The sequence below is a fragment of the Arthrobotrys flagrans genome (genome assembly GCF_004000055.1).
Source record: "Arthrobotrys flagrans strain CBS H-5679 chromosome Unknown unitig_1, whole genome shotgun sequence".
NCBI classification, from domain to species: Eukaryota; Fungi; Ascomycota; class Orbiliomycetes; order Orbiliales; family Orbiliaceae; genus Arthrobotrys; species Arthrobotrys flagrans.
In genome coordinates this window covers 2,402,797-2,430,514 of record NW_027137556.1, presented here as the reverse complement: position 1 = coordinate 2,430,514, position 27,718 = coordinate 2,402,797, and the positions used below count along the sequence as shown (strand labels likewise).

Genomic DNA, 27,718 nt, shown 5'->3' with positions numbered 1-27,718 from the left:
AATAGGACCAAAATATTTCCTGACGTATTCAATCGATACTTGCTAGCAATAACCGCGTTGGAAGTGCAAATTACCACACAATAGGGTATACCTGGTCCCGACGTCTCGAGTCCACAAGTCGTCGGACACCGAATATAGGGTATCGACTCGTATTGATACAAAAACTTCGATTAACAACGTACCCTAAACACCCAGCCACCTAGGTGTTTTAATTTCATATATTCGTCTTGAAAGATAGCGATTTATACCTATTACACCAACGCAGCTCGTTGGTGTGTGTTAAAACATCGGGGACTAGATGGCCGCAAGCAAAGCTGAGGTAATTCCGAGATGTATATATGTATATACATATATATAAGCCCGTGGCGCCGTGCCGCTGCACATGTTGTATTACGGCTGTTTGTATGAATGCCGCACCGCAGTCTAGAATCGCTTCGGCTCCAATATGTCGATGCCCGCAGTATTCAGAGTTAATGTATTTTACAAAGAAATGGTGATGTAGCATGGGAGGTTATTTCGTATCTACAAAGTTCCTACAATGCGCATTCTAAACCGGAATGGAGGCGACAACTAATATGGTGAGTTCTAATATACCTGCTCTCGCTAATCCATTGCTAGACGGGTTAAATGTGGAATTGAGAAGGAATAATATGCATCAATACCTCATTTGAGAGGAAGGTGGGGCTAAATTGGTAATGTTCGAACATTCAAGCTCCCCTAACCCGTGCCAGCTTCCCTACGTGTGTTGTTCATGTTGTAGTTTTGTTGCCGCATCGCCGGAGCTCGATGATGAAATCGAATCCCGCATCCCAAGAAGTCGGTATCAAGCTAAAGCACTATTCGCGCAATCGGCCAGCATTAAGGCACTATTTACACACCCCCCAAATTCGGGTTAAAATATCCAATGTAAGTTATCGAAACTAAAACCTCAAGACTCTAGATCTAGATCTAGAATTGGTAAATGCATCCGTTTGCTGACCAACAACACCGACCTCGCTCGACTGAGAAAGAATATATAGTACCACTGAATCCGGTCTGCTCCAGTGCTGAAGATGTGGTGACCTCGTCACAGACTGCATACCGATTCTGATATCGCCTGGGAGCTGCGACTCGTCAGCCCTTCGAGATGAAGCCCTTCGCGCGACTGGGGCAGGTCTGCGCGCGGCATCATCAGCATGCATCCGTATTCGTGCCGAAGGCTGCTGCGCGGCCAGTGATGAGATTCAAGGCCGATAGTGGTTTGTATCGGCCTCAACAACATGTAATGACGGTGTTCCGTCGTTATGCTACTACAAATTCTACAAATAACCCTACCGCACCGGCGAAGGACGTCAAGAGTGCGACAAAGACCCCTCAGGTCTTGCAGGCTGAGGTTAACAAAAAGACACAAACGAAGAAGCAGGCGACGGCTGTAACCGACCCATTGTTGGCTTCGGCGAATGCGTCGAATTCTGCTCAAAGGAAAGCTGATTGGGCGATTTTGAAGGATATGGTTCATTATATATGGCCAAAGGTATCTTCGGTTCGCCATTAGATGCATCAAATCTGTGCATGTGCTGAATATTGGTTTTCAAAGGATAATCTGGGGATTCGAGTAAGGGTAGGCCTTGCATTAGGCCTACTCATAGGAGCAAAGGCATTTTATCCCATTTTTCTCTTGTGAGTGCTATTTTTAAGCTAACATCCAACCAGCTCCTCAATGTTCAAGTTCCGTTCTACTTCAAATCGATTGTCGACTCACTTAACATCGATTTCACTCACGTTGGAGGAACCGCCGCAGCAGTAGCAGGGTCTCTAATTTTGGCATGTTCGTTTGCTCCATTCCTTCTGCAACTGTAGAATAGGGTTCCCTAACAAATTGATAGATGGTTTGGCGAGGGTCGGGGCCACCGTTTTCCAGGAAATCCGAAATGCTGTCTTCGCAACGGTTGCGCAAACGGCCATCCGTCGGGTCGCCCGTGATGTCTTCAACCACCTGTTACGGCTAGATCTTAACTTTCACCTTACTCGCCAAACCGGTGGACTCACGAGAGCCATTGACCGTGGAACAAAGGGTATTAGCTTCGTATTGACAAGCATGGTCTTCCATATTCTGCCAATCCTACTGGAAATATCCATGGTCTGCGGTATATTGGTAAGAATATCCAGTGCTCGATCTTCCAAACGTAACTATATGGCTAATGGAATTCGGAACAGACATACAATTACGGTGCCCAATTTGCTGTTGTTACCGCGGTGACCATGTCTGCATATACAGCCTTTACAATTGTCACAACATCGTGGCGAACCAAGTTCCGAAAACAAGCCAATGCCGCCGACAATGCCGCTGCTACTGTTGCTGTTGATTCCCTGATTAACTTCGAAGCCGTCAAGTACTTTAATAACGAAAACTTCGAAGTGCAAAGATACGATAAAGCTCTACATAGATACGAGTCCGCATCTATAAAAGTTGCGACTTCGCTGGCATTTTTGAACAGTGGTCAAAATATCATCTTTTCGTCTGCACTAACAGCAATGATGTATCTTGCTGCACAAGGTGTGGTGGAGGGTACTATGACCGTTGGCGACCTTGTCATGATCAATCAGTTGGTATTCCAGCTTTCGGTGCCTTTGAACTTTTTGGGAAGTGTCTATAGAGAATTACGGCAATCTTTGTTGGATATGGAGACGTTGTTTAATTTGCAGAGAGTCAATGTAACCGTCAGGGTGAGTGTGCCAATCCAGCTGTCATTTTTCGTTCTCGATCCGATCTAATTGTCGACATAGGACTCTCCGAATGCCAAACCGCTTGTGTTAACAGGTGGCGAAATTAAGTTCGAAAATGTTTCTTTTGGATACCACCCCGACCGACCGATTCTTAAGAACGTATCTTTCACCATTCCAGCTGGCCACAAGGTCGCCTTTGTCGGACCCAGCGGCTGCGGGTAAGTCGCAGTCTAATGCGGTAGCTCAAATGGAAATCAGCTAACAACCGAGTAGAAAATCCACAATTCTGCGCCTCCTATTCCGGTACTATGATGTCGACTCCGGTCGCATCTTAATCGATGGGCAAGATATCCGGGAAGTGACTGTGGAGTCTCTCCGCAAAGCCATTGGTGTTGTTCCGCAGGATACTCCACTTTTTAACAACACGATAGAGCACAATATCAGATACGGACGGACGGACGCAACAGATGAAGAGGTCAGAGCGGTAGCCAAGCGCGCCCGAATCGACGAGGCAATCGCGAAGTTTCCTGATGGCTATCAAACGAAAGTAGGCGAACGAGGTCTTATGATATCAGGTATAATTTCTCTGCCTTTTCGGAAAACTTTCGCTATGACTTTTTGGTTGTGGCATAATTATGCTCCCATATTTAGCTGTCGTATCGAATCGAGGTTGGCTAATCTTAAGCAACGCTATGGTCGCGTGTCCGAACTATCGATAAACAGGTGGAGAAAAGCAAAGGTTAGCAGTTTCGAGATTACTCCTCAAAGACCCACCGATGCTATTCTTTGACGAAGCTGTAAGTTTCACCCCGGCATCTGCCATATCAGCATTGGTTGCGTTGCATTAAATGCAATCCTTGCATCACGGTTTGCTAATATGCAAGAAATATAATTAACAACTGACAGACATCAGCCCTGGATACCGCAACCGAAACTTCACTATTGCAGAATATAAATGGAATCCTTAAGGAAAAGAAGCGGACAAGCGTATTTGTCGCTCATAGATTGCGCACGATCTTTGATAGCGGTATGTCTTTCCGAACATCATGTACCTGCCCCTCCTGAACCTGCAGGTCTTGATACAAAAAAAAACCACGTTTTCTCTGGCCGGGGCCTTCCCTGCTCGCCATGTTTGGGGTGGAAATGCAACGCAGGCAGCTCGTTGGGGGGCTTTGGTCCACTCTTCAGTTGTCTGATGTCTGAGCCCCTGAGGTTATGCCTCTTCGAGACTAGATCCGCACAATTGCGAGATTTTGATCGAACAATTCTAATGGCTGCTTCTTTGAGTTTTTAGATCGGATAATTGTGTTGAAGGACGGCGCGGTCGCTGAACAAGGAACCCATCAGGAACTTGTTGATGGTGGAACAGTCTATGCGTCCATGTGGGCAGGTAAGTCATCACTGATTGGAGTTCTTTTGTTTTATCGGCCGGAAATGTATCGATAGGCTGACCCCCGCACGAAACGACTGTTTAGCCCAAGAAGTTTTGTCGATAGGAGCGGATACGGATAAGACGTCGACGACTTTGAATTCGTGATACAATACAACATGCTGCTAAATGATCTTGGCGGGGGCCTGTCTAAATACGCCACCGCATGCATAAGTTTCGAATATTTATGAATACGACCGAGCTATATTACTGTGACTTTGTAGGTGTCGACGTGAGGGGTAGCAGGAACGGTACCCGACATGTACATAACATCCAACAGACGGGAATCCACTTTTTACGTTTCTCGCGAGCAAACTATCGAGCTCGCAGCTCGCATGCATGTAGGAGTGATGGAAAGGTGACAAGGCATCTGCCTTGCTGCATGCGACCTCGTGTGGGCCTTTGGGAAGGGAAGACATGCATATCCGCGGGTACTTTCTAGAAACTGGCTCTTCATTCCGAGAGAAGCCAACATTTCGCCGTCAATGAAACCGAAAGCCACTGTGTAAGCTAAGGCTCATGATATCGGATACCCGCTATTAAACCAACCAGGTTGTTGTGTAACTCAGGAACCGCGCAGGACTTATCTCCTCCTGGGATTCTTTTCCGTTTGCTCGATCGATAATAAAAACCTTTTTCCTCGGGGCTTTTCCTCACGAAGCTAGAGTCTCGTCGAACCACTTTTCTTCAAGACACCCCAGCTGTCATAATTAGGGCGTTTTCATGTTCGCCGTCGACTTGAGGAAATAAACCCGGGGGTCAGCAATGAAGCTAAACTCCAGGTCGAACATGCCCCACCGCAGAGTATCGTTGGTGGGCATGTCTCGAAGGATGGCATCCCTGACCTTGATGGGGGCCCTTGCCGGCCCCTTTCCTAAAATGCGCTGAATCCAAGTCCCCAAACCCCCATCACGAACGCCTTCCATACCCTGCATTTGCAGCTGGCCACCAAGCTGGCAAGACAAGGCCGCTTGACACTTCCTTTGTCCGTGGTGGGAAAAATAGCGAAATTAAGAGAGACCTGCGCATCCAGACTTTCTTACGGCCGACCGTAAACCCAAGATTCGGCTGTTCCCCCCCATGGCCCATATAACTCCAACAGACCCCTTCCCGCCATTTTTATTCCCTCTCTCTTCTCTCTTTTTTCTTTCCACCTGGTCTTTTTTGGATTTCTGCTTTCACAGTTCGATTTCAAGTTCAGGCTGATTTCTTGGTTTAAGAAGAATTCTAGAAAACAAAAAAAAATCCACATCTTTCTTACACCGCTTCGCTATTTCGGCCCTTTTCGTCCCAAGGTCCATTTTTTGGTGACAGGCGGATAATTGCATTTTCCCCTGTTGCAAACGAGGAAAAGAAGAAAGAGTGTGAAAGAAAACCTCGAATCGGGCAACATTCCTCTCATTAAAAGAAAACCACCCACGCTCATTCTGTGATAATATCTTTAATTTACGACCATACTATACTTTGCATCCCAAGGAAAAACATATCACAATTCGTTTCTATCCCTTGGAATTTTTCATTTGAATTTGTATGTGTGCTGGTTCCGAAGTGCTATCCAATACGGAATATTCCTTCCCCAAGGTTAGTGCGCATGGGAGACTAATTCGACGGGAACATCAGGAACGTACGATATCGATATCCATCCTTTCGTCACATTTTTAATCTCCAAGTTTAAGTAATATATTTTGCCAAAAATGGGTATCTTCGAGAAGCTCTCTCAGAGTACGTTCCCTTCCCTACAAACCTACTTTCTTTAAGAAGACGGGTGACGAGTTACTAACGTTGATTATTACTTACAGAGATCGAGGTTGGTCTCATACGTAGCATAAGCATGCACCAACTTTCCGCCCAGAACTTTTTTTACTAACATTTGATATACATAGCTCTTCAAACTCGAACAACGCTATACCAAGCGTTCCCGCCGCACGACTTTCATCTGTGATGCATACTATATCGACGGGGAATACATCTACGGCCCATCGATGACACAAAAGCACACTCCCAACGTCAGTGTTCAACAAATGCACGGTAGCGTTAGCAGTGCGAGTACAAAGAAGGATAGGAGAAAGAGTATTTTCGGAGCTTATTAAAGGACCCTCCACTCTTTCGAGTAAAATGTTGCCCACTCTTTTTTAATGCAGCAGTTGGACCGGTCTGGTTACAGACAAATCAGCATTTGCATTCGACATGCGGAAGAATTTTTATCCTTTTTATTGAGAAGAGAAAGCAAAGACGACGACTAAAGAAAATACGGACGAGGACGATTATAACCAGAAGCCACAGAATATTAACGCCCTAAAACGTCACGATGCATACACATAGAACATACCTATATTAAATATCTAATCCAGTCCGACTCGAAAGAATCGACATTTTTTCTCTGCCGGGGTTTTCCCAGCATATCACCAAGGCGACCCGCCTTTCGGATTTCACAAATCGATATCGACAAATTTAAATTCGAAATCCCTCGAGTCTTCCTGGAATCAACCATCCGCTCCTTTTTTTTCACCCATAACAGATTTCACACTCCTTTTATATAACGATGCAGTGCGCAACGTTTTTCTTTTATAAATTTATCGAATCTTACCTTTTCTTTGTTATTACCCCCTCGGTGTTGGAGAGTTCTTGAACCTGGTTTATTCCCTTCTCGACTGTATATATTTCCCATTTGTCAACCGGCCGCTCTTTTTGGTATCCCGGTCCCATATATTTGACTGATATCCTAATGGAAGACGCTATTGACTTTTTTTTTGGTCATTCCAATGCAAATTTGCCTGGCCTTTGGTTTTTTATCATCTGTTGGGGGAACAAGATACCATACATTTTTTGTTTCTTCTATCACCATTTTCAACAACTTCACGGAGCGAATGTATATTTTCCATGTCTCCGCCTTTTTTTTTTTTTTTTTTTTTCCAAGAAGATAGCATTTATATCATCTCGAGCATGTTCAATAGCGAAGGAATCTATAAAGAACAAAGAATGCACAAAGATCGTTCGAAAGAAATCCGTCTAATATTCAAGAAAAACTTTTATGTATCGTTTTAGGATGGTAAAAACTCTAGCGGGTCAAGCTCAGTTACATCTAGATCGAGATCTCCCCTCCCAAGACAAAAACGCCATCCCATCATGCATCTGTCATGTTTGGATATCGTACATGATATAAAAAACTAAGGAAACGCCAAAAAGCAAGATCGAAAATGGAAATAATGAAATGGTGCATCAGACTGCCGCCTGAACGGGTTCTGCGGCACCACCGGGTAGTAGCATATCCGTAGCCGCCAATTCCGCCACGGCGGCTGTGGTTGTATTACTCCTTTCTCCGACATCCACTTTGATTCTTTTATTACTACCTTCCCCTTCTTTCTTTCCTCCTTCCGCCTCCGCCTTCTTTCTCTTAAACTCTGCCAACTTCTTTTGTCTTTCCGCTCTCTCTGCCTGTAATTGTGCATCTTTTTCCTCCTGGGCCTTGACCCTTTGTGTCTTCAATGTTCCAAGGTCTAGTTCTTCAGGGAAGGTACATTCTAAATCCAAGGCCTCGCAAAGATCTCGGTATGTCTTTGCTTTCGACAAGACCTTGTGCATTTCGTTCTTTCCGGGGACCATGTTCAAAAGGCAAAACTTTGTATTCGAAATCGGATTCTCGACACTCATCGCGATCAACATGTATTCGGTTACGACTTCTCTCCAGGGTTTCGGACCACCTAGGTGATTTGGGATGAAGCAACTTGGGTTGGACTCTGCAGCAATGGCAATCATGGCGCCTCCTTCGATACCATATTCTTTGATAACCTGTTGAGCATCATCCCAGCCCTTTATATCGCCGTTTACGAAGAATTCGACACCGGCTTCTTCGCAAATCTTGGCAGCTCCGGATAGGGCATCGCGGATGGCACGTTCCCCAGGTCGCATAGGTGGGGTTCGGCAGTGGAGGGTTAGTTTTGAGATTCCGGTTTTGCAGAGGGAGGTTATGAGGGCGTGGGTTTCTTCTACGGTTGGTAGGAGTCGGATTTTGACGGAGATTGGGAGGGCGTAGGGGGTTGAGAGGCCGACGTTTTCGACAAGGGCGGTGAGGATTGAGAGCAGACGAGGGATATCTTTGAGGAGGGCGGCTCCCATACCGGCGTGAGTGGAGAAAGGCTGTGTACGAGTTTAAAACAACTTCATTAGTTATGGTATTGAGAGATCATTGGTGACGTGGTTGATACCTTGGGGCATCCGGAGTTTACGTCGATACCGGAGACATCTTGAGCTACGATTTTGGCAGCAGCTACGGCGGTATCAGGCGCAGCTGTACCCATCTGGAAGATGAATTTTGATTTCTCGCGAGAAGGACAGGCACGGAAGATGAGGCCTGTTCTGACATAGTCTACGCAGCCGGTCTTTGGGTTTTCGACTCGTTCGCAGCCGATGAGGGACTTGTCGATTGTCTCCGGACCTGTGATATCCAATATCCTTTTAGAGTCTAGTTACCAGCATTAGGGTTGTCGAGAAAGAGGACGTACCCCAAACGATGTCGGCGCCGTATTTGAGAGATAGCAGTCTGGTGGCAAGCTGGCCCGAACGGACCATGGGAGCCAGGACTACTTTTCCATATTTTGTAGCGGGAATAACAGGAGGAGTATCTGCCGAGGTGTTTTCGGCCGGGATGTTCTCGGGCTGGGGCCCGTGGGGTGGAATGGCGGGTGGAGCGATGGCGTGGTCGGTCATAGTGGCATAGTATCGAAAGCGGTGCAGTCGGAGAGCTTGCCGGACAGAAGGAAGGAGACGGTTCATGCACGGTCGTCCGGTCAGTTGGTAGCTGAAGCCGAGTGCCTGAGCAAGTACCGATTGCGAAGATGTAGTTTTGAGGTAAAGTTGAAGTTGAAGTTAAAGTTGGTGATAATTAGCAGTTGTAGTCGAGATGAGTAATGGAGTTGAAGTGAGGTGAAGCTGCAGCGATCGGAATGACTGCGACAAAAAGACAAAAAGATTTTCAGATTGCCGAGGCCGAGAGATCCAGCCAGCAACTGCAGTGGCCTCTCCATCTCCTTCTGAATCCTCTCCTTCCCGTCCGGCTCACCACCTTCAATCCTCAATATGTAACAAGTGCTTCAGTACTTAAGCTTGATCGGTTAGCTCAGCTAGGCTAATTGCAAATTGCAATTGCAATTGCTTCACCATTTGTCTGTCTACATTGCGTTGGCACTTGGGCCATTGGATCATCCAATTAAATTGGCTGCCGATGGTGTGCCTGCCCCTCCTCCCCATTCGATTTATTCTCCCTCTGCCCCTCCTTGCCCGGTCTGGGCTTGCAGGGGATCGCTCTTTTTTTTATTCTTGTCGAGCGATATAGAGAACGGTACAACTAACTGTTTATACACGTTGTGCTATTGCAAGTTGCATAACCCCTCATCCTCCCCCATATAAATGAGATTCCGTCCACATCTGCTTCGGACAGTTGTGAATAGAACCTCTTTCTTCCACCGATCCGTCAGACTGGCTGCTCCTCCGTCCCCTCTTTCATCCTTTTCTTCTTCTATTCAGGCCCGTTCTTCCCTCATCGCCCAGCACCTCTCCACCTCGTCTAATCCAAAGATGCCTCAGTACACCGTCCGAAAGGTCGGTGCTCCTTTCACCCTCGACCATCGTGTCTTCATCGAGGCCGATGGTCAGCCAATCTCTCCTTTCCATGATATCCCTCTTTATGCCAATGATCAGGGAACCGTCCTTAACATGATCGTTGAGGTTCCCAGGTATGTCCTATCCATCATACCCCACATTCCATCGCCGTGTTTTTCTGACGAGTAATTGAACCGCAGGTGGACCAATGCGAAGCAGGAAATCAGCAAGGATGAGCTCTTAAACCCCATCAAGCAGGACATCAAGAAGGGTACGTGTATTCTTGACTTTTCTCCTCTCTGTTTCTCTCCGGTTTTTTTTTTTTTTTAAAAAAAAAAAAATTTCTTTCGAGTTTTATGATTTCTAACTGTTCATGTCTAGGTAAGCTCCGATTCGTCCGAAACTGCTTCCCCCACAAGGGTTACCTCTGGAACTACGGTGCCTTCCCTCAAGTACGCATCCATCCCTCTTAATAAAGTAAATCAAGAGAGAGACTGATGATGATATAGACCTGGGAAGACCCCAACACTAGCCACCCCGAGACCAAGGCCAGGGGCGACAATGACCCGCTCGATGTCTGCGAAATCGGTGAGAACGTCGGCTACACCGGTCAGGTTAAGCAGGTCAAAGTCCTCGGCATCATGGCTCTCCTTGACGAAGGTGAGACCGACTGGAAGGTCATCGTCATCGACGTCAACGACCCACTTGCTCCCAAGCTCAACGACGTCGAGGATGTCGAACGTCACTTGCCGGGTCTTCTAAGGGCTACCAACGAGTGGTTCCGTATCTACAAAATCCCAGATGGCAAGCCCGAGAACCAGTTCGCATTCTCCGGAGAATGCAAGAACAAGAAGTACGCCAACGACATCATTCGTGAGACCCACGAGGCTTGGGAGAAGTTGATTACCGGACAGACCGATGCTGGTGGTATCACCACGTAAGTTCTATATCTTGCGCACGAGCGGTTGAACAAAAGCTGAGCTAATATTTCCGGCTATCTAGTGCCAACACCACTGTCGGCCAATCCCCCTTCCGCACCACCCTCGATAAGATCCCACCAATTCCTCCAAACCAGAACCTTGCCCCTGCTCCAATCGATCCAAGCATTGACAAGTGGTTCTTCATCAGCGGTTCCGCTGTTTAAAAGGCTTCGAATTTGTCAAGAAAATAAAGAATCGTTATGATATCTATATATAAAGTGGACCCGTCATATCGAATTTCGTGGGATGGGGTGGAGGATTACAGACGATACCATCCATCCTCTTTGCCCAGCGTGTTTGATATTTTCGGAGGAAGCTCAGGTGTTAAATACCAAATGACAAAAAGGCTCATGACCCTCACGCATCACTATTCTTTACCTCTCCGAGCATAAAAATTTACAGATTCGTGCAAATGGAATTAAATATTGACGTAAAGATCGTGACGCCTGCTAAATATGGGGGTATACATGAAAGAGAGATGGCATCTATACAAAACCACAACGCTATGCATCTTTATACGTATATTTTATAGCTCGTCATGATTGCCTTCATTACCTTCATTACTTTCCTCTACCCACTCCCCTTGTACCTCCACAGGATTTAATGGTGTCTCTAACGGTATTCCCACTTCCTCCCCATTACTCAGTACCACCTTTTTAACACTCGGTTCCTCAATTGCATTACCACCACCGCCTTCGGGTGTGATACTCTCCACCACCTTTCTCACTTCGCTCCGTGCATCACCACCACCAACCACACTCTCCACCTTCCCTATCGCATTCCCACCACCTCCGCTTCCACTACCAACCCCCACCTCACCCCCCCTGAACGGCATCAAAGCCATCCAGACCAACATCCTCAACGGCAACCAAACCACCAAAAACACGGGTCCCCAAAGCAACCTTCTGAATATCAACCACCCGATCGTCCCCACCAGTACGTAAAGACTCATCTGATAATACCACATATCGCTTTTATTCCTCTTAACCAGATCCGTTATCAATCCTTTACTTTTCGATATTACGTTATCGAACGTGGAGTAGTTGCTGCCCAATTGTTTTAGAGTTTCGGTTGATTGGGCGAGGGTTTGGGAGGCGAAGTGGGAACGGGTTAGTTCCGATGTCATCAGGGCGTGGGTTCGGCGGAGGGCGGTGGTCACGTCTGAGGAGGCGGAGGTGAGGAGGTCGGAGTGTGTGGATTTGGAGGATTTGGAGGCGGTTCGGTGGTAGGGACGGCGGTAGAGGATCGAGCCCGGCACCGGGAGGGGGAGAGGGGTTGATGGAGAGGCATTATCGTTATCGTTATTAGGTGATGGTGGGGTTGGGGAAGGAGGGAGGGAGGATTGGAGCTGTTGGTGAAGGAGGACGGCTTCACGTTCGCGACGGGCGTTAAGGGTTGAGGATCTTTTGGAGTGGAGGAGGGATTTTCGGTATATCGTTCGTGCATGTTTGAAGTCCTCTTGGAGCTTGTGGAGGCGGGAGTGGAGGGCCGCTTGGGGGTCTGCGGATGGGTTCAGGGTGGCGGTTTGGAGGGTCAATGTCTATTCCAATATACCATGTTAGGCATGCGCTTCTTTGATAGAAGAAAGGTAAAAAGGGAAGGAATACTTCGAGTTCGGCATCGCCTTCATTTAGACTTTGGTGTATTAATCCCGCTAGTTCATTTCTGGCCTCTTCGGTGCCTGGTGCTGTGAGGTTTGCCAGACGGTCGATATATGTCGCCACCTTGGATTGCAAACGGTTAGCTATCAACGGTGCATGTTTAAGTTAAGAGGGGGTAGGGTTAGTACGGTACCTCCTGGTAGGCATTGGTGAGAACGGCGATCCGTTCTGATATTTCAGACGAGGCGGCGGACATGATGGCGATGATTGTAATGTGGAGGAGGAGTGAAAGTTAGTAAAGTCGAGGATGTGGTAAAGTCGAGGTGGTTTGAAGGTCGCGCGGGAGCCACTGTGGCGTTTACTCTCCCCATCCAACCTTACTGTCTACTTCGTGACCATCGAGACTTCTATAAATATCATGACAGATACGAGGATATGCAAGTATATATTAATTGTAAACCGCTACAGAAAAGGAAAGAAATGGACATGACATTATATAAGCCGCTTTTTTGAAATGAAGTGTAATGGAGATTTTCGAGAAAAAGGAAAGGCTTGGAGAATACAACCCCGATCCAGCATATACACACTCTTCCTCAAGATGTAATAAAACCGAACTGGAAAAAAAAAAAAAAAAAGGTAAGAGAGGAGGAGGAGGAGGAAGAAATATATAAACCGAAGAGAAAAAGAGAAATGGGAGAGAATAAAAAGGAGGCGACATGAATCAAAGTCGATTATGCATTATCGTCATTTGGTATATATGCCAGGGGAAGGATTTCTCTCGCTGCATCCGAAAACATGAACATGTAGTAGTATAAACCAGAGTATAAAAAGGGAATCCGCAGAAAAGTGAAGCCAGTGAAAGAAAAGAATGTATGGAAGAAAAGCAAGAAAAGCGCAAGCCATGCCCCATGATACCACCGGATGCAACAGGAAAAAAAATAAAAAAATGATGACTACATTAGAATTTAAGAATTAAAAAAAAAAGAGTAGGAAATGGGAAGGCGCCTCTCTTTTTTTTTGGTACCCTTCCCGTTCACCACTATCCCAGGATCGACAGCTTCTTCCGTAGTATCTTACTGGCTCGGTGGTGTTTTTCCTCCTTGTGCTTCTTTTCTTCCTTGGGTGTTTGGCTACCATTCAAATGCCGTTCGTCGAAACTCTCCTGCCTTCCGTTTGCTGATACCGTTACAGGTTGTAGGTTCGGGCTAGCTATCGAACTTTGCGTCGTTGTAGCGGACGAGTCGCCATAATGCAATGCGTTTGAGGGTATTGGCGGTACGGGTTCCTTCTCTCTTTCCTTTTCCATGATCTTGTTAAAACCGAAGGGTTTCTTGCCAATCGACGGCGGCCTGAATCGGCTCAATCCGTGACTGCTGCTACCGTTTTCTTTCTCCTCTTTGCCCTTGTTCTTGGCTTCTTTCTCACGCTCCTTCTCCTCTCTCTTCGCTTGCTTCTCTCTTTCCTTCTCCCGTGCCCTCTCCTCTTTAAGCTCCTTTTCACGTTCCTTCTTCGATTTGATCGGCGAAACAGGGGACGTAGCCTCTGGTGCTGCCGGCCGGGTATTGACATTGAGATACGATGTAGGTATTGACGGCACGGGTGGGAGTCCAGTCGGCGTCTTAGGCTGCGGCTCCAGGATCGGTGTCTTAGGTCCGTCGAGAATTGCAACATCAGGAACATCATCGATAGGAGAAATGACGTGTCCGTTTGTGTATCCGTTCACCTTCTCCTTCGATGGTTTCTTCTTAAGGTCCTTCTCTTTACCATCAGTCCTGTTGAGCTTCGCCTTCTTTGCTTCCGCCCTTTCTTGCTCCATTCTATTCTCGCGCTCTATGGCCTCTAGTGTCGTTTCTTGGTAGAATAGAACGTATGCGCACGCCAACCCGGGTCTATCGCCGAAGAAGTTTCGCACAAAGGACTTATCGACAGGTTCGACCATCTCGTCGTCGTACAACAACCACCCATGCTCTTCCGATTTTATTATAGCTACATAGTGTCCATGATATGGTCCACCCCCGATATGAATAATAACAGCGTAGAGCTCGTAGAGCCGATCCGGATCTTCGGCATCGTCAGTAGTATTGAACAATCGCAGATGATAGGGATAAACTACTCGGTGGAAGAGCTTTTGGTGTCGTCCTAAATCCTCCATATACTTGAATCGCTTTAGGTGCAACGCTAGCACTTTCGGGAGCCGTTTGATCTTCATCCTCTTTTCCGCTTCCTGGAGTCCACCGCATACATCGCAGTGGAACTTGTTCCGTTCGCATAGCATCTCGCTTGCTGAGAAATTCCGGAGACAAGACGTGACTGATGAATGCTTTTCTAGATCGATGGAAAGGTCGAGGAATGGTTCGTCCCTTCTGGAAACGTTCTCGCATGTTAGGCATTTGGTTTCGGATGTTAATGCTCCCTCGAATAGGTCATGAACCCAGCTCGTATTCTGCACCACCGATTCAGATGTGGTTGACACTGCCTTTGCGGAATCAGCCGAGTCCGCGATTTCAGGTATCAGACGAGGCGATGTTTCACTCTTATTCTGGTTGGCAGCTTTGGCATGATCCTCCACGTTTTCAATAACTTCATTTAGAACATAATTGAAGAATTCATGGGCATCCTGGTGCATCTGGCTTCGGAAGAGCTCATTCTTCATCTTGAGGACCTCAACGAAGCGCAAAGGGCTCACAACTCCGGTTCTCGATTCATTTGCTACCACGCTCTCAAAAAGATCTTTCATCGCTGTGAACAGTGTCTCTTCCATACTGTAGTTCTTCGAGTTCGCAACTTCGACATTGAGTATCGGACCAGCGGCCAAAGCTGCCTTCTTCTTCGCCTCGGGTGAATCCTTATCCTCGGCCTTCGCAGGACCTGCAGGTGGGACTGCCGCACTCGCCGGAGTCGATCCCCGCCTTGCTAGTGGGGTTGGTGACCCAACACCCCCTTTCGCCTTTCCATTTGGAGGGGCGGGTTCCGTCGACGTCCTGGAGAGTTTCGAGCTTGAAGCTATCGCTCCATTCGGTGCGCCGGGTAGTAACGATTTTTGAGGATAGTTGATGACTGCTTCGCGGAATTGCTTCGAGTAATAGAGACACTGCAACATAGAATTGCAGTAGCTAGCGAAACACAAGATCCATAATATCTCAGACATTGGCATCCAGTAAAATACGATAATAACGAAGAATATCTAGGAAATTAAGCCATACCATGTGTTGCCAAACTAGATGATCTTAACGTTAGCCGTCGTCGTTACCGTCATGATAACCATTCGGTAGAGTTCTTACATTCTCATAACCCCAAAACTTATCACTCCCGTCTACTCTCTGGGGCGCATCTCGAACGAGTTCCTGTATCGGTGTAAGGGCAACTGCCGCTTCCTCCTTCTTCTTTGCGGCAGCCGGTGGCGCTCCAGAGGCCTAAACGCCGAAGGTTATGACGTTAGCAAGGGGTGAATTCGAAAGCCACAACGAAAAGTGCGAAAAATCGCCGACTGGCAAAGCGTAAACTTTCGGTAAAAGGTTTAAACTCACAGAGGATTTACTCCTCCTGAAGAATGACATTTTGGAGGTGTCCGAATGGAATGTAGCAGGCGATTTGGTATGCGATTTTGCCGCGTCGGCTGCCGGCAGAGAGTTGCACCAGGACGGTTCAGCTACAGAATGTCAATGATTTTTAGGAACCAGAATTCCGGAAAAAAACACTTCCAACAAGTGGGTGTAGGTTTTTCTTCGGATGGTCGTTATTGTAAACGGTCTTAAGGCTTGTTGAATTTATTCGAGGAATTTAAAACGGTTGGTACGTAGCAGTCGTAGGCAAGGGAGACCGTAGGATTCTGCGTAGCGGTAATAGTGTTCGCTAGGGTGATTGGTGGGTTTCTTAACGGCTGGAGACAAAAAAAGCGGTGACAAAATCGCAGAAATTGGCGGGTGAAAGGTGGTTTTCGACCGGAGTAGAGGCCTAAAGGGTCGTCGAAAGGTTTCCGAGAAAGATCGGGCAAAATGTGTAGATATGCCGAGTTATAGACGGTCGAGTCGAAGGGTATATACGGCTTTGAACCCTGAGAACCCTCGATGCCGGACAGAGCGTGGGGAGTGGGAGTCGACGCCGCTAACCAATGTTCTGTTCTCTGTTTGGATTGGCTGCGATTGTGCAGGCGGTCAACACCGATCGGAGAGGAACCCGAGGGGATGGATCGGAGATATCTACAGATTCAGGCGACCGGAAAGGAATCGGGAGTGGAATTACTGAAGAGGAGGAGGAGGAGAGAAGGATGGTGATGAAGAAGAGAGATAGATTGGGAGTTGAAGTAGTGAGGTTGAGAGCGGGCCTGATTTGGAAGGGGAAGGAAACACCAGCCAGAACAGAACGGAGAGCCGTCGATGAGGCTGACCAACAGGCTTTAACGCAGCCCGGCCAGTTACAAATCAGGTTCCGTCCCTCTCCAATTTAACCAATTCAATTTACCAGTCCGACTGCCGGGGCCGTGTTTATCGAATGGACAGTTAGTAATGCAAGTAATCGTTGACAGCTTGATATAATATAATCCGAAGTGCAAGAAATATAAACATAGGAAACATCAGATCGAATTCGAAGGCTATGCTCGAACGTTCACGCTTTGAGAAGGTCAAAAGAAACAGAACAGAACCACCTCGAATAAAACCTCGCAAGCAAACAGGCAAGCAGGTCAGGGACTACATAAAGTGACTCGAGTACGGTGCCAATGCTGGGCCGCAGCCCAAGCTCCAATGGCTAGCAAAGACGAGACGGGTTCACCCACGCCAGGTACCGTCGAAAACGATCCGACTTGGGAAAAGAAAACGAAATGTATCGATCTTGAACGATTATTAGTCATGTTGACCAGGTGTGGGAGAACCTTTACGAGGTTCAGCATGGTGGTGTCTGCAATATCAAATTATCTTGCGTCTACATTACTTCCTTACTCAAACATACACAGGTACCAATACCGCCCGATGTTTCCTTCCTGCACCCCCCTTCGATGGAACAGGACGAAGGAATGTTCGAAAACCGCACAATGAGGACAGGCAGCATGACGCTATCCCCATTCGACCTTTTCGGGACCCACAATCGTGCAGCAGGAGCAAGCATCATGGTCGGCGTTGGCAGGTGGGATGAAGAAAGTCAAACTGCCCAACAGTTGACAACTTCTCCGGTAGTTTGCTGCAGGGTGTTAGGGAAAGCCTCTGGCGACATGGATGATGGAGGGGCAAATCTGGGAGGTGAGGTGAGCGAGGTATAACCGGCTAACTTTACCGGTTGAGCAGGATAAAACGAGCCCCAATTTAATCCTTTTTTTGTTCGCGATGTCTGTCTGGTTTTTTTTTTCTTTCCCCATCTTTTCGGGTGCATGCATTCGATTGAACCTAAAAAGTCTAAACGTAGGCGGAATAATAGCTTCGACAGGCCGGGGGCAAGCGAGGAAGAAGAAGGTGAGAGACTCATGACCATTTTTTACTTGTACATGTATACCTACATGAAGTCCCAAAGGTGTGGAGAACCACCTTGGAGATGTTACCCCCAATGGTGTCAGTCCCGAAGATGTGGAGCTTGCTTGCTCGATCGAAGGTCTCCATAAACCACATGGCGTCGAAAAACTGGAACTTGGTAACCAATGCAACCCCGTATCGACAGTTTCCCAGCGTCACCATTACGGCCTGTAACCCCCCAAAATGCTGCTGTCAATCGCGGCAACCAAGTTGAAAATATCAGGCAGACCACCTAACTATCCTGCGCCTGCATACCTCCCATGGCGCTGGTGACCTTGTTCGCAAGGGGTGCGAAAATTTGAAAGACAGACACCCCATTCAATTCACCCAGACCGCCAGCCCATGAAATTTGACCGTCTGGACATGGTCGTATCGATAACTTAACCGAACAAGCTGATCCTCTAGCTCTAGCTGTTGGTGTTATTTGGCAAGAAAAGGGAAAAAAGTGATATCTCGCGATTTGTTTCCGTCGAATTCTTGAGCAGAGCAGCTTGTTAACGTTTGCCCCAAAAAAGCCACCGGCGCATAGAAACGTAAGCCCGTTGATAGACTGTTACTGTTACCCGGTGTATTGTTTTTAAAGATTGAATTCAGGCTATATCGCAAAGCTTCGCATTTGTTAAGCTTTACATGCCATGGTCGATACTATCGAAGGTCATGCATCCAGCTAGATTGAGGAAGCGGTCATGCTGATTAGGCCAAAGAGGCGAAAATTGGGCCGCCAATGGGATTCAGACCCTAAGCATTTCTTACACCCGTATTCGGTCAATTTTGACAAGCCGGTCTAAGTGTGAAGGTTCGATTGTTCGATAGCTTAGGTCGGATATTACCCATGTTGGATGTGATGGTTCGAGAGCTTCCCCGCATTTCGCATTTTCAAGTCTCGCACGAGAGACTTCGTAAATTTTGCGAGGGAGATCTCGAGAGGGTGGGAACAAAATACACTCAAAGTATTTTTAGGGTGTGATATCGGTTAATTCAACCGCGCGTAGGATTCGAAGATAATAACGATGACGGATGACAAGACCGTGCGGCTTGGTTTTCCGTTGATTGTACTATCGCGAGCATGTACTGTGTACTTGTACCTGAAAGCTCCCCAGAGACCGGCCTCGAGGACTGATTGGGTCCGAAGTGTCCAACTTGAGTCGCAATCGAAGCACCCTTCCTGTCAACGCCAACGAATCAGGGACCCGTTTCAAAGCGTTTCTTGCAGCCGAGGAGGGCTAGTCGAGGCTAGCCGTATGAAGTTCATTGCATAGCGAAGTGAAGCAGGGGAATCTCATAGGCGAGAGACTGGCGGCCTGGAGCTAGCTATCAGAAGACAGTTTAGCTATCGAATAGTCGATATTATACCAACCTACTTGACTTGACCTACCATGAGCGGGATATTTACTTACCTAATCACCGACACGACATTTGTCATTACATACTTTCCTGAAGCCGTTCGCGATAATAACCAAGATGAAGAGGAGTTATATCCGACGGGTTAGCCTATATCTGGCGGCGCCCAAAAGAACCTTTCTTCCCAGTCCTCCCGGGTCGGCGCCCAGCCGGATTTCGCAAGCAGCCCGCCTGCAAGCATCTGAAAATTTTATAATCAAAGCTCTCCTGACTAAAAACGAAAACAGAAACGATTTAGGGAGTTGTGGTTGGAGTTTTATTTGGGCGGCGCCATGCAAGTCCTTGCGGCGGAGCTGTTTCTAGCGGTTTACAATTGGCCCCTGGCTGGGTCTGGCCAGCAGTGGCAATGATACTAACAGCAGTATTAAAGAAGAAGGCCGTTGGATTTCGGGCCATTCGAGATGAAAGATGTTGACATTAATATTAATCGGGCGTGTCGATATTATTTCAATTACTATCATACGTCTGCCTCAGTGTTTCCCGCATTCTTTCTTCTCTCTCTGTCGTTTCATGCGCTTCCCTTCAGTCATTCTTTCCAACCTCGCTGCCCTCTTTATATTACTTTTAACCCTGCATTGTACTGTACATATCATTACATACATCGTTACATACATCATCAACTCCAAGTACATACGATTCCTTGGACCTGTCTTGGAATTTCGCTTATCTCGACTTAAAACGACGATTACGACGACGACTACAACGACCCGAATGGTACTGCTCTGACAACAACCACCAGCTACATGGCAGCTAGTTTTCGACAAGCTTAAGCTTCCCCCAATACCCCATGGATCCCAAGTGGAAGAACCTCATGATGATGCCCCAATCGCACCAGAATACGCGACCGCTAGAAGTTGCCCGTCACTACGTTTCACATACCGTTGCGACCAGGCAATTCCGAATATTCGTCGTTCTGTTGGCCTTGGTTCTCATTACTCGGACAATATCAAGTCTTGATCTTGTCCATCTGCACCAGACTGTGAGTTTAGTGGTTGCTGTGTGGGTGCGGTTTTGGTCGCTTCGCTCTCGCGGTGCGGAATGTGCCACCACCGCTTTACGTTTTACACCACTTTCTTTCGAATATCTTCTTCTTCTTCTCTTTCCTCCTCGCTTGAAGTCAGAAACGAGACTAAGACTAACGATATCACCAAAATGCAGCCCGCCGTCCCTCGAACACCCAGTCCCGATGCAGGCGTCGCCCACGTCCTGGGCATCAACCACTACAGCAGCGAAGAGAAACAATGGAAACAAGTCCAAAACACCGAAGAAGCAAACTCCAACTCTCAGCCCCGCTCCAACTTTGCCTTAATAACATGGAACGTCGACTTCGTCTCCGCCGAGCCTCAAGACCGGATCAGCGCCGCCATGTCCTATCTCCGCTCCATGCTGATCAGTGGAACCGAAGATCCCGACACGATTTCCCCGGCCGTTATAGTGTTACAAGAAGTCAACCACGAAATGATCAAATCGCTGGCGGAGAACGAGTGGGTACAGAAGAACTTTTATATCACGGATGTGGTTAGCGATAGGGGTATTTGGCAGAAGAGTCATTATGGCACTGTCACGTTGGTGGATAGGAGGATCAAGGTCAAAAACGTGATTCGATTGCACTACGACTCGAATATGGATCGCGACTGCTTATTCGTCGATATCGAGGCCATCTCGTCGCGTACGTCGGAGGTCGTCACCGTTAGGGTCGGGAATACACATCTCGAATCGTTGGTAGGTGCAAGACCTTGGAGGTTGGATCAACTCAAGCTGGCAGCGAGATTCGTGCTTTATGATACAAACGTCTACACCGGATTGATAGCCGGAGATATGAACCCCATCGACCCCTATGACCTGAAGATTCCGGATGAGGCAGGATTGAAGGACGCTTATCTGGTAGGGGGCGGGTCCGAAGATAATGTCAGAGGTCACACCTGGGGCTACCAGACCGAGAACAATCCGTTCCCCAAAAGGAGGTTCGACAAAATCTTCCACCCTCCTGGCGATAAGATCAAGGTCGAGCAGGTCGAGCCGATCGGGATCGGAGAGAAAACACCGGAAAAGCCAAAAGTCTACATTTCGGACCACTATGGAGTTTTTGGGAATGTTCGGATATTGTGAAGGGCGTCTTGATATAATAGGACCCAGAATCGAGCGAATATAACTGCTTCTTCCTTTCTTTTTTTGCTCATTAATTTTCTTGTACTGTAGACCTCGTCATCTTTTGGCTCATTTTTTTCGACTTTTGTGGATTTAGCGTTTGTACATTCTGCATTTGTAATTCTTTTCCTACCTATTCAGCTTAGAACAATGATAAATCAGTCACCATAATCACACAGATATTAATATCCAGGACCGCCTTGAAGGATATTCGCAGAGGATCAAGATGACTAACTTTTCAGTCTCCCGAGAGTGGACGGAGGGCTCTATTACTAGAAGTCCGTCCACCTTGAAGAACTCGTCATCTTTGAACCGGGCTATGCTATGCTTGCGGGAGATTATGGACGCCACGCATATGGTTCAGTTTATGGCCACGTGCGGCACTGCCCATCAATTTTGCATGTGTGCGGTCAAGCAAATCCGTCCGGGCAGTTTCTTGACACTAACCGGCCTACTATCTTGGGATCCGTCTAAACTAAGGATATCCAAAGACATCTACAACAACCTCAACACAGGTCTTCTATTTGTCCATCTTTTTCAATGCTCATACTCATATGACCATCTCCCCTTTAGCCTTATAGGGTCTTAGGCCCTTCGGCTCGCTACTCACGAGTATACAGACGTGCGATATTGTTTATGCTCTAGGCTTAATAATGGTCGCGTTTAACCAGTTTGGGTGATATTTTACCTAATTCCCGAGCCTTTGCACTTAGCATCTGCCATTGATGCATATATGGGATCCCGCGGCTATGACATCATTTCGCAAGCTGACCAAGGCGGGCCTCTGACTCAGCTCAGGTAGGAGTATCGAACTGCACAGCCTTATCGGGTGTCGGTGTATATTGATTAACCAAGAGGATATGTCTTCGATTCGATTCTGGCGCCGGCTAGGCAGCGGCCGTAGGCGCCCCAGGGCGAGCGGTATGAGCATTGTCGGCGTCGGTCTCTGGCCGGTTAGTTGCGAAATGCTGGTCTTGCGTAATATGCGGTTGTACGACCATGCTGTACTTTCCGATGTCCTCGTATGCGGAGGCGTTTGTGAGTTCTGTTCGAGACTGACCAGCGTTCCTCGACTGATTTTTCGAATCCCTCGGGTACATACATTTATAATTAATTACGGGACGGTTGATTCCGTTATTGTTGCGATGTTCCTTAGTACGTATTATCTGCTGATAATGACCCGGCGATAAACTTCAAAACTGTGCGTGCTAAGAGTGCTCGAGACATTTATTAGAATATTGTGGTATCATGACCTTAGTTAAGAGTCAAATGACGGTGACTCCAGTTAGAGAGGGGCTTATATCTTTAGAACATTTCGACTCTCGCAAAGCCCTGCCGATTCTTTTAAAATTGATAACGACCCTAGTCTTACATGATACGCACTAGCTTGGCAATTGGTTGAATCCGTATGCACGTATGCATATTCGTCGTATAGAAACACCGAGAAATTAAACAGCTCCCTCGAACCCAGTGTGGATAACAGAGGTGAGGTCTTTTAACTCCAGCTTCACGGACCGGAAGCAGCAAACGCTGTATCCGCAGACATATCGGGCGTTTATTGAAGCCTTCTCCGCCTTTCTTCTCGGTTGTGAGGTGCATGATGCATGATCTCGCGGCCGACAGTTTGAGGAGTAGCTTGGTTTGTTCTGACTAAACCCTGTCGAGTAGATCACACGTTCGTTTTTTGGAGCTTTCCCACGGAACCCCCCTTGGAACTCTATTTCGGGACGGGGGCTTATGGGCTGGAGGGGACCAGGCTTAGGTTTCTCGGAATCAGTGCCGAACCAAAGTGCAGGCTTTCCTCCTTTTCATCTCACATCGAACTTCTCCGCATATTGTTCCGCCGGGCGCTGTATCACCGAGTACCTCCATTGCTGATTATATATAAGCGGTGTATTTCGCCAAATAGATTTCGAGCTTTTGGTTGATTATATTACTACAGAGCCTCATTCTTGCCTTACTTTTTTTTATCGATATCGATATTTGGTTATTCCATACCCGTTTGATCAGAAGTTGTCCGGTTGTCTAACAATCTCCAAACCGATTCCGATTAAATCTCGCTGTAACCCACCCACCGTTACGTACAATTACATACCACCCCCGCTCGTTGAACATCTACCCGAATTCGCGATCTACCTCCTCTCGAACCGAGTCAAACCTTGAAGAAAGCCAGAAAAGAAACCCCCTGGCACCACAAAAACAACAAAAAAGATCGACATTTACCAGCTGCACTTTACGTATTATTTCTCCGCTATACAGCCAACCGAACATCTCGCTCGTCTGTTTAATTTTCTCCGACTCGTCCGGCCTCGGAAAACAATAAACTTTTGACTAGCTAGCATCTGACACCGTGGGTTTGAAATAACGAGAGCATGGTGATCACCTCAGCTTCCCTAGTCATCATTGCTCTCTTTTCTTTCTACATTTTCATCCCACCTGTGGTCAGTTACGGCGCCAAGGAGAGGAGACGACGGTTACGTGCTGGGAAGGAGCAACAGCTGCTACAACAAAGTTCGGAGACAGAATAGTCGTAGCGAAAGCCCTTCCCTTCCTTCTTTCCCTCTGCCTACCCTTTTATCACTGAGTCGTATCGGAAATATATTTAATTTCTTTTTCGATCCGGAAGGGCAAAGAGATTTGAGTATAAGGTATCGGGTGATGATCTGGGTGGACGTATGTGTTGTTGCACATTGTGCCGCTTAGCGATGCAAATGGCTTTAGCTTCTCCTTAGCTTTGAGTGATGTTGTTGTTGGGCGGCTTCGACGAATTTACGTCATTAGCAGGTAGTCTTTTTTCGCCTTTTCTCTTTTCGCCTTGGAACTTATCCTGTGGAGTCTTTATTAAAATATCCAGGCTGTATTCTAGTATTTCCCTCTCTCTTGATATCTTTTGTTGTCGTCGGTGTGACATTGCAATTGCGTATTGTCCTACTGGTTGTATCGGTAAATCCACACCGTATTCGAAATTCAAATCTATAATATCATAGCTCCCCTACTTGCGAACATTGCCAAACATCATTATTCATCACTGGCTCTAATAAACTTCAAATCAGAAATCACGATGGGTAATACTAATCAAGGCACGTCCAAAGCGGACGATCCAGAATCAAGAGATGGAATAGCTACTGACAGATCTGACAACCAAGCGAGCGAAGCAACAGATTCACATTCTCGTCAACAGCCTCTCCCACAACCAACGATGTACTATGAACCTGATGAGCGAACTAGGTTGTTGCCTACTAGTACCCATCATGGAGTGTCGGGACAACCACCACTTGGTATGCTTGGAGTATTTTCTCAGTCGGATAGATTTAAATATGATGCTAAAGTTTTTTAGATATCGACGATCCGGCTGTTACGCCTTTGAATCTTTGGAGTATTCGATTTCTACGATACTTCACCATAACTTTCTTGGTTGTTGCTTGCGGTTGGTGGTTGGTACTACTTGTTACGATGTTTGTTAGTCCTCAAGGTATTTATATATCTCTTTTCTACATCGTCCTTGTGAGGAAATTATATTATATAGGAGTGCATCTAACTTTTTCACAGGGTTCCACTCTCGTGGTGGAGGCTGGTTTGCCTTCGGGTACACTTCCTTGGCTATTGGGATTCTCATGCTGCTGCTATTCTCATTCACAACCCCATCGAGGGCTGAAGAAGTCGTCCAGTCGATCATTGCGGTCTTGTTGCTGGTGAATCTGATCATTATTTTATCGGCTCCTGGGCTTAAAGAGGTATAGAATCTTTCCCTCTGATTCAGGGAGAACCCGTATGCTAAGCCAATACTTTAACACTAGGAGGAAGGATGGATCGGTCTCGGGTCCGCTATTTTTGTTCTAGGCGTTACTCTGTGGGCAGTACGTACCATCACAGCCTCCACCTACGGATTGGTGCTAATGTCAAGTTCTTATCTATTAGGTCTGTGTGGACCGTAGCGTCGAATGGGGCAAGAAGGAAGAAGAAGAACGTCTAACCGGACGAGCTGAAACCCGTCGCTCCCTCAGAGAGTGGTGCTCTGTATTTTCGGCCCTCACGATCATGGTTGTCTTCCTTGTTATATCGGTCCTCTTCACCGGCACTCTTTCCCTCAGAGCATACGACCAATCTCTCGAAGTCCCTGGGAAAAGAGTTTGGGTCGAAGACCGTAACTACCAAGTCCATGTCTACTGCACTCCAGAACATGGTGATAAAGAAAAGGAGAATGTCACGGTATTCTTGGAGGGTGGGGAACGAGCTGTTGCGAATGGGTTGTTGGATTGGGCAAATGAGAATTATGTGAATGGAACCATCGGAAGGTTTTGTTATTGGGATAGACCTGGATATGGGTTTAGTGATGTGGCCCCGAGTCCATTGAGTGCTGGAATGGCGGCGGATGCGCTGAGTGAGGCTTTGGCGAAGGTTGATGAGAAGGGACCGTTTATTTTGGTGGCTCATGGGATTGGATCGTAAGCTTACCTTTTCTCTTGATTTTGTGAAGACACTAGAACCTACGCGGATACGGTGCTAAATAAGAGTTTACCATAGAATCTATACTCGAATCTTCGCCTCACGCCAAGGGAAATCGATCAAAGGTCTCATGCTAATCGATCCTCTCCACGAATCCTACCTCCCGGACGTCGGCTCCTCAGGCCGTGGTTTCTTCATGTGGTTCCGCGGCGTCATCTCCCCTCTCGGGTTAGAAATCCTCTTCAATGCGATCTTCAAAGCTCGTTCCAGAGAGGACCGTATATTCGGTAGGTCCTCATATCTGAATGCCAAAACCATCAAAGCGAAATTGCAGGAAAGTCTGGCGGCGAACACGTTTACAAAACCAGAGGTTACGACGAGCAAGGCTATTTTGAGTAGGAAGATGCCTTTGGTGGTTGTTAGTAGCGGGGAAGGGGTGAAGAGGGACCGTAGATGGGATCAAGCGCAGAAGGAGTCTACGGGTTTGACGGATAATTTGTTGCACTGGGATGTTGTGAATAAGGCAGGGCATAAAGTCTGGGAGACGGCGGATGGGTGGAATGTGATGAGCAAGAGGATTGGGAAGTTGGTGGGTGTTGCGACTAAGGGAGATGGGTTCTCGAATTAATCAGGGTGATTCTACTGGTGCTTTTTTCTATGTATCTTTGCAATTGGGCGTCGTGGTGTGCTTTTGATGTTTCGCAAGCTTTTTTGATATTTTTCCTTGATCCTAGTCACAGGGGGAAATTGTACATATCCTGCTCGTTCGATCAGAATGTATTCGGATGCATTTGCGTTTACGGCCTGTGATGTTGATTTCTCGCTACGTCGTTCGATATGATAGGATGGGAGAATGAAGGTCCGGTTTATGAGACAAATTTGATGGCTTAATGTCGGGATGATTGATACCTACGAGATAAAATCACAACCTCCTCGCTCTCTGGATGGGGATGGAAATAACTCACGGCAAAGCGGACGTCTTGATATGGCCCGTGCTTCAAGATTTCCTGCAGGAAGATCTCTGCACTCTTGCAATTAAATGTCCTATGGTCCGAATTTAGGCACAAAGCAACCGAAACATCCCTCTCTAAAATTTGAAGGTTGTTTGAAGTTGCGTCTAGAAGGTTTCCAAAATTGCAAATTATACATATATCCCGCGGGAGAAAAGGCTTCTCGGAAAGAAAAAAAAAATTCTGGTGTATGTGGCACCAATCGATCAAAGTTGCTGCACGCCTATATGAGGTTTTTCCGATCCCGGTCTTTTCAACATCCCCTCCATCTCGGTTCCTGGCTTTTTCCCATGGTCATGGTACGTACGCATGCGCCTGTCAATCGGGAACCGCAATAGCCTTTTAGCCCTGGTAATATTTTTTTATATCTTATACGGAGTATCAGATGGGGAAATCTGTGGTTGAGGTATTATTGTTATTGTAATAAGGTTCGGAATAACTATATCACGGAACATCTTTTGTGGCAGTGCAGTTTTGATTTGAAGGGGATTGAAGTTGAGATGTTTCGATCTGTGTTGTGTGGGATCGATGGTAGCACAAGGCTCGGAATGCCGAATCCATCCCCGTCCGCAAGCTTCTGAGAGCCTTCGAGAACTGGCTAAGGCTAAGGGAAACAATATGATCCTTCCCGTAAGTTTCCATTACCTGTTTTTTTCTTATGTATTCTACCAGGGTTGACCTTGATGATATCTCCTGTCGTCCCCCGCTCGACGTCGAAGTGAACGATGTAACTATGGCATTTGAGAGCGACTCATGTCTTTAGATTTCCTGATGTGTACTAGGCTATATCGAATGTATTGATGTGATAAAATGTCCGTAGCCTGAGAATCCAGCAATTATGCCTGTTGAAATGAGGATCATATAATTCGAGCATTAAGATCTTTTCAGCTTGCTGCGG

General features: G+C 47.0%; 8 protein-coding genes across 8 annotated transcripts; 5 read left to right on the top strand and 3 right to left on the bottom strand.

Moving 5' to 3' along the window:
* Positions 1 to 1,126: 1,126 nt before the first annotated feature.
* DFL_008737 (uncharacterized protein) lies at positions 1,127 to 4,243 on the top strand (the record flags this gene model as incomplete). Its single annotated transcript, XM_067638513.1, has 11 exons — positions 1,127 to 1,513; positions 1,577 to 1,636; positions 1,693 to 1,807; positions 1,866 to 2,134; positions 2,197 to 2,706; positions 2,767 to 2,924; positions 2,980 to 3,281; positions 3,430 to 3,503; positions 3,613 to 3,733; positions 4,001 to 4,096; positions 4,182 to 4,243. 11 exons carry the CDS (start codon positions 1,127 to 1,129, stop codon positions 4,241 to 4,243), a joined length of 2,154 nt encoding a protein of 717 aa, XP_067486394.1.
* A 1,586-nt stretch (positions 4,244 to 5,829) lies between these two features.
* Positions 5,830 to 6,225, top strand: DFL_008736 (uncharacterized protein; the record flags this gene model as incomplete). The annotated part of the gene is made up of 3 exons (XM_067638512.1): positions 5,830 to 5,857; positions 5,935 to 5,942; positions 6,019 to 6,225. 3 exons carry the CDS (start codon positions 5,830 to 5,832, stop codon positions 6,223 to 6,225), a joined length of 243 nt encoding a protein of 80 aa, XP_067486393.1.
* Positions 6,226 to 7,354: 1,129 nt separating this feature from the next.
* DFL_008735 (uncharacterized protein) lies at positions 7,355 to 8,842 on the bottom strand (the record flags this gene model as incomplete). Its single annotated transcript, XM_067638511.1, has 3 exons — positions 7,355 to 8,272; positions 8,341 to 8,570; positions 8,638 to 8,842. 3 exons carry the CDS (start codon positions 8,840 to 8,842, stop codon positions 7,355 to 7,357), a joined length of 1,353 nt encoding a protein of 450 aa, XP_067486392.1.
* Positions 8,843 to 9,709: 867 nt separating this feature from the next.
* DFL_008734 (uncharacterized protein) lies at positions 9,710 to 10,877 on the top strand (the record flags this gene model as incomplete). The annotated part of the gene is made up of 5 exons (XM_067638510.1): positions 9,710 to 9,867; positions 9,934 to 10,004; positions 10,115 to 10,185; positions 10,243 to 10,670; positions 10,736 to 10,877. 5 exons carry the CDS (start codon positions 9,710 to 9,712, stop codon positions 10,875 to 10,877), a joined length of 870 nt encoding a protein of 289 aa, XP_067486391.1.
* Positions 10,878 to 11,239: 362 nt separating this feature from the next.
* On the bottom strand, positions 11,240 to 12,570 carry DFL_008733 (uncharacterized protein; the record flags this gene model as incomplete). Its single annotated transcript, XM_067638509.1, has 3 exons — positions 11,240 to 12,253; positions 12,321 to 12,437; positions 12,508 to 12,570. 3 exons carry the CDS (start codon positions 12,568 to 12,570, stop codon positions 11,240 to 11,242), a joined length of 1,194 nt encoding a protein of 397 aa, XP_067486390.1.
* Positions 12,571 to 13,353: 783 nt separating this feature from the next.
* On the bottom strand, positions 13,354 to 15,871 carry DFL_008732 (uncharacterized protein; the record flags this gene model as incomplete). The annotated part of the gene is made up of 4 exons (XM_067638508.1): positions 13,354 to 15,427; positions 15,518 to 15,531; positions 15,596 to 15,727; positions 15,842 to 15,871. The coding sequence occupies 4 exons, from the start codon at positions 15,869 to 15,871 to the stop codon at positions 13,354 to 13,356; spliced, it is 2,250 nt and encodes a 749-aa protein (XP_067486389.1).
* Positions 15,872 to 20,027: 4,156 nt separating this feature from the next.
* DFL_008731 (uncharacterized protein) lies at positions 20,028 to 21,325 on the top strand (the record flags this gene model as incomplete). The annotated part of the gene is made up of 2 exons (XM_067638507.1): positions 20,028 to 20,195; positions 20,375 to 21,325. 2 exons carry the CDS (start codon positions 20,028 to 20,030, stop codon positions 21,323 to 21,325), a joined length of 1,119 nt encoding a protein of 372 aa, XP_067486388.1.
* A 3,100-nt stretch (positions 21,326 to 24,425) lies between these two features.
* On the top strand, positions 24,426 to 26,438 carry DFL_008730 (uncharacterized protein; the record flags this gene model as incomplete). Its single annotated transcript, XM_067638506.1, has 7 exons — positions 24,426 to 24,429; positions 24,511 to 24,642; positions 24,702 to 24,836; positions 24,914 to 25,098; positions 25,162 to 25,221; positions 25,283 to 25,809; positions 25,889 to 26,438. 7 exons carry the CDS (start codon positions 24,426 to 24,428, stop codon positions 26,436 to 26,438), a joined length of 1,593 nt encoding a protein of 530 aa, XP_067486387.1.
* Positions 26,439 to 27,718: the final 1,280 nt, after the last annotated feature.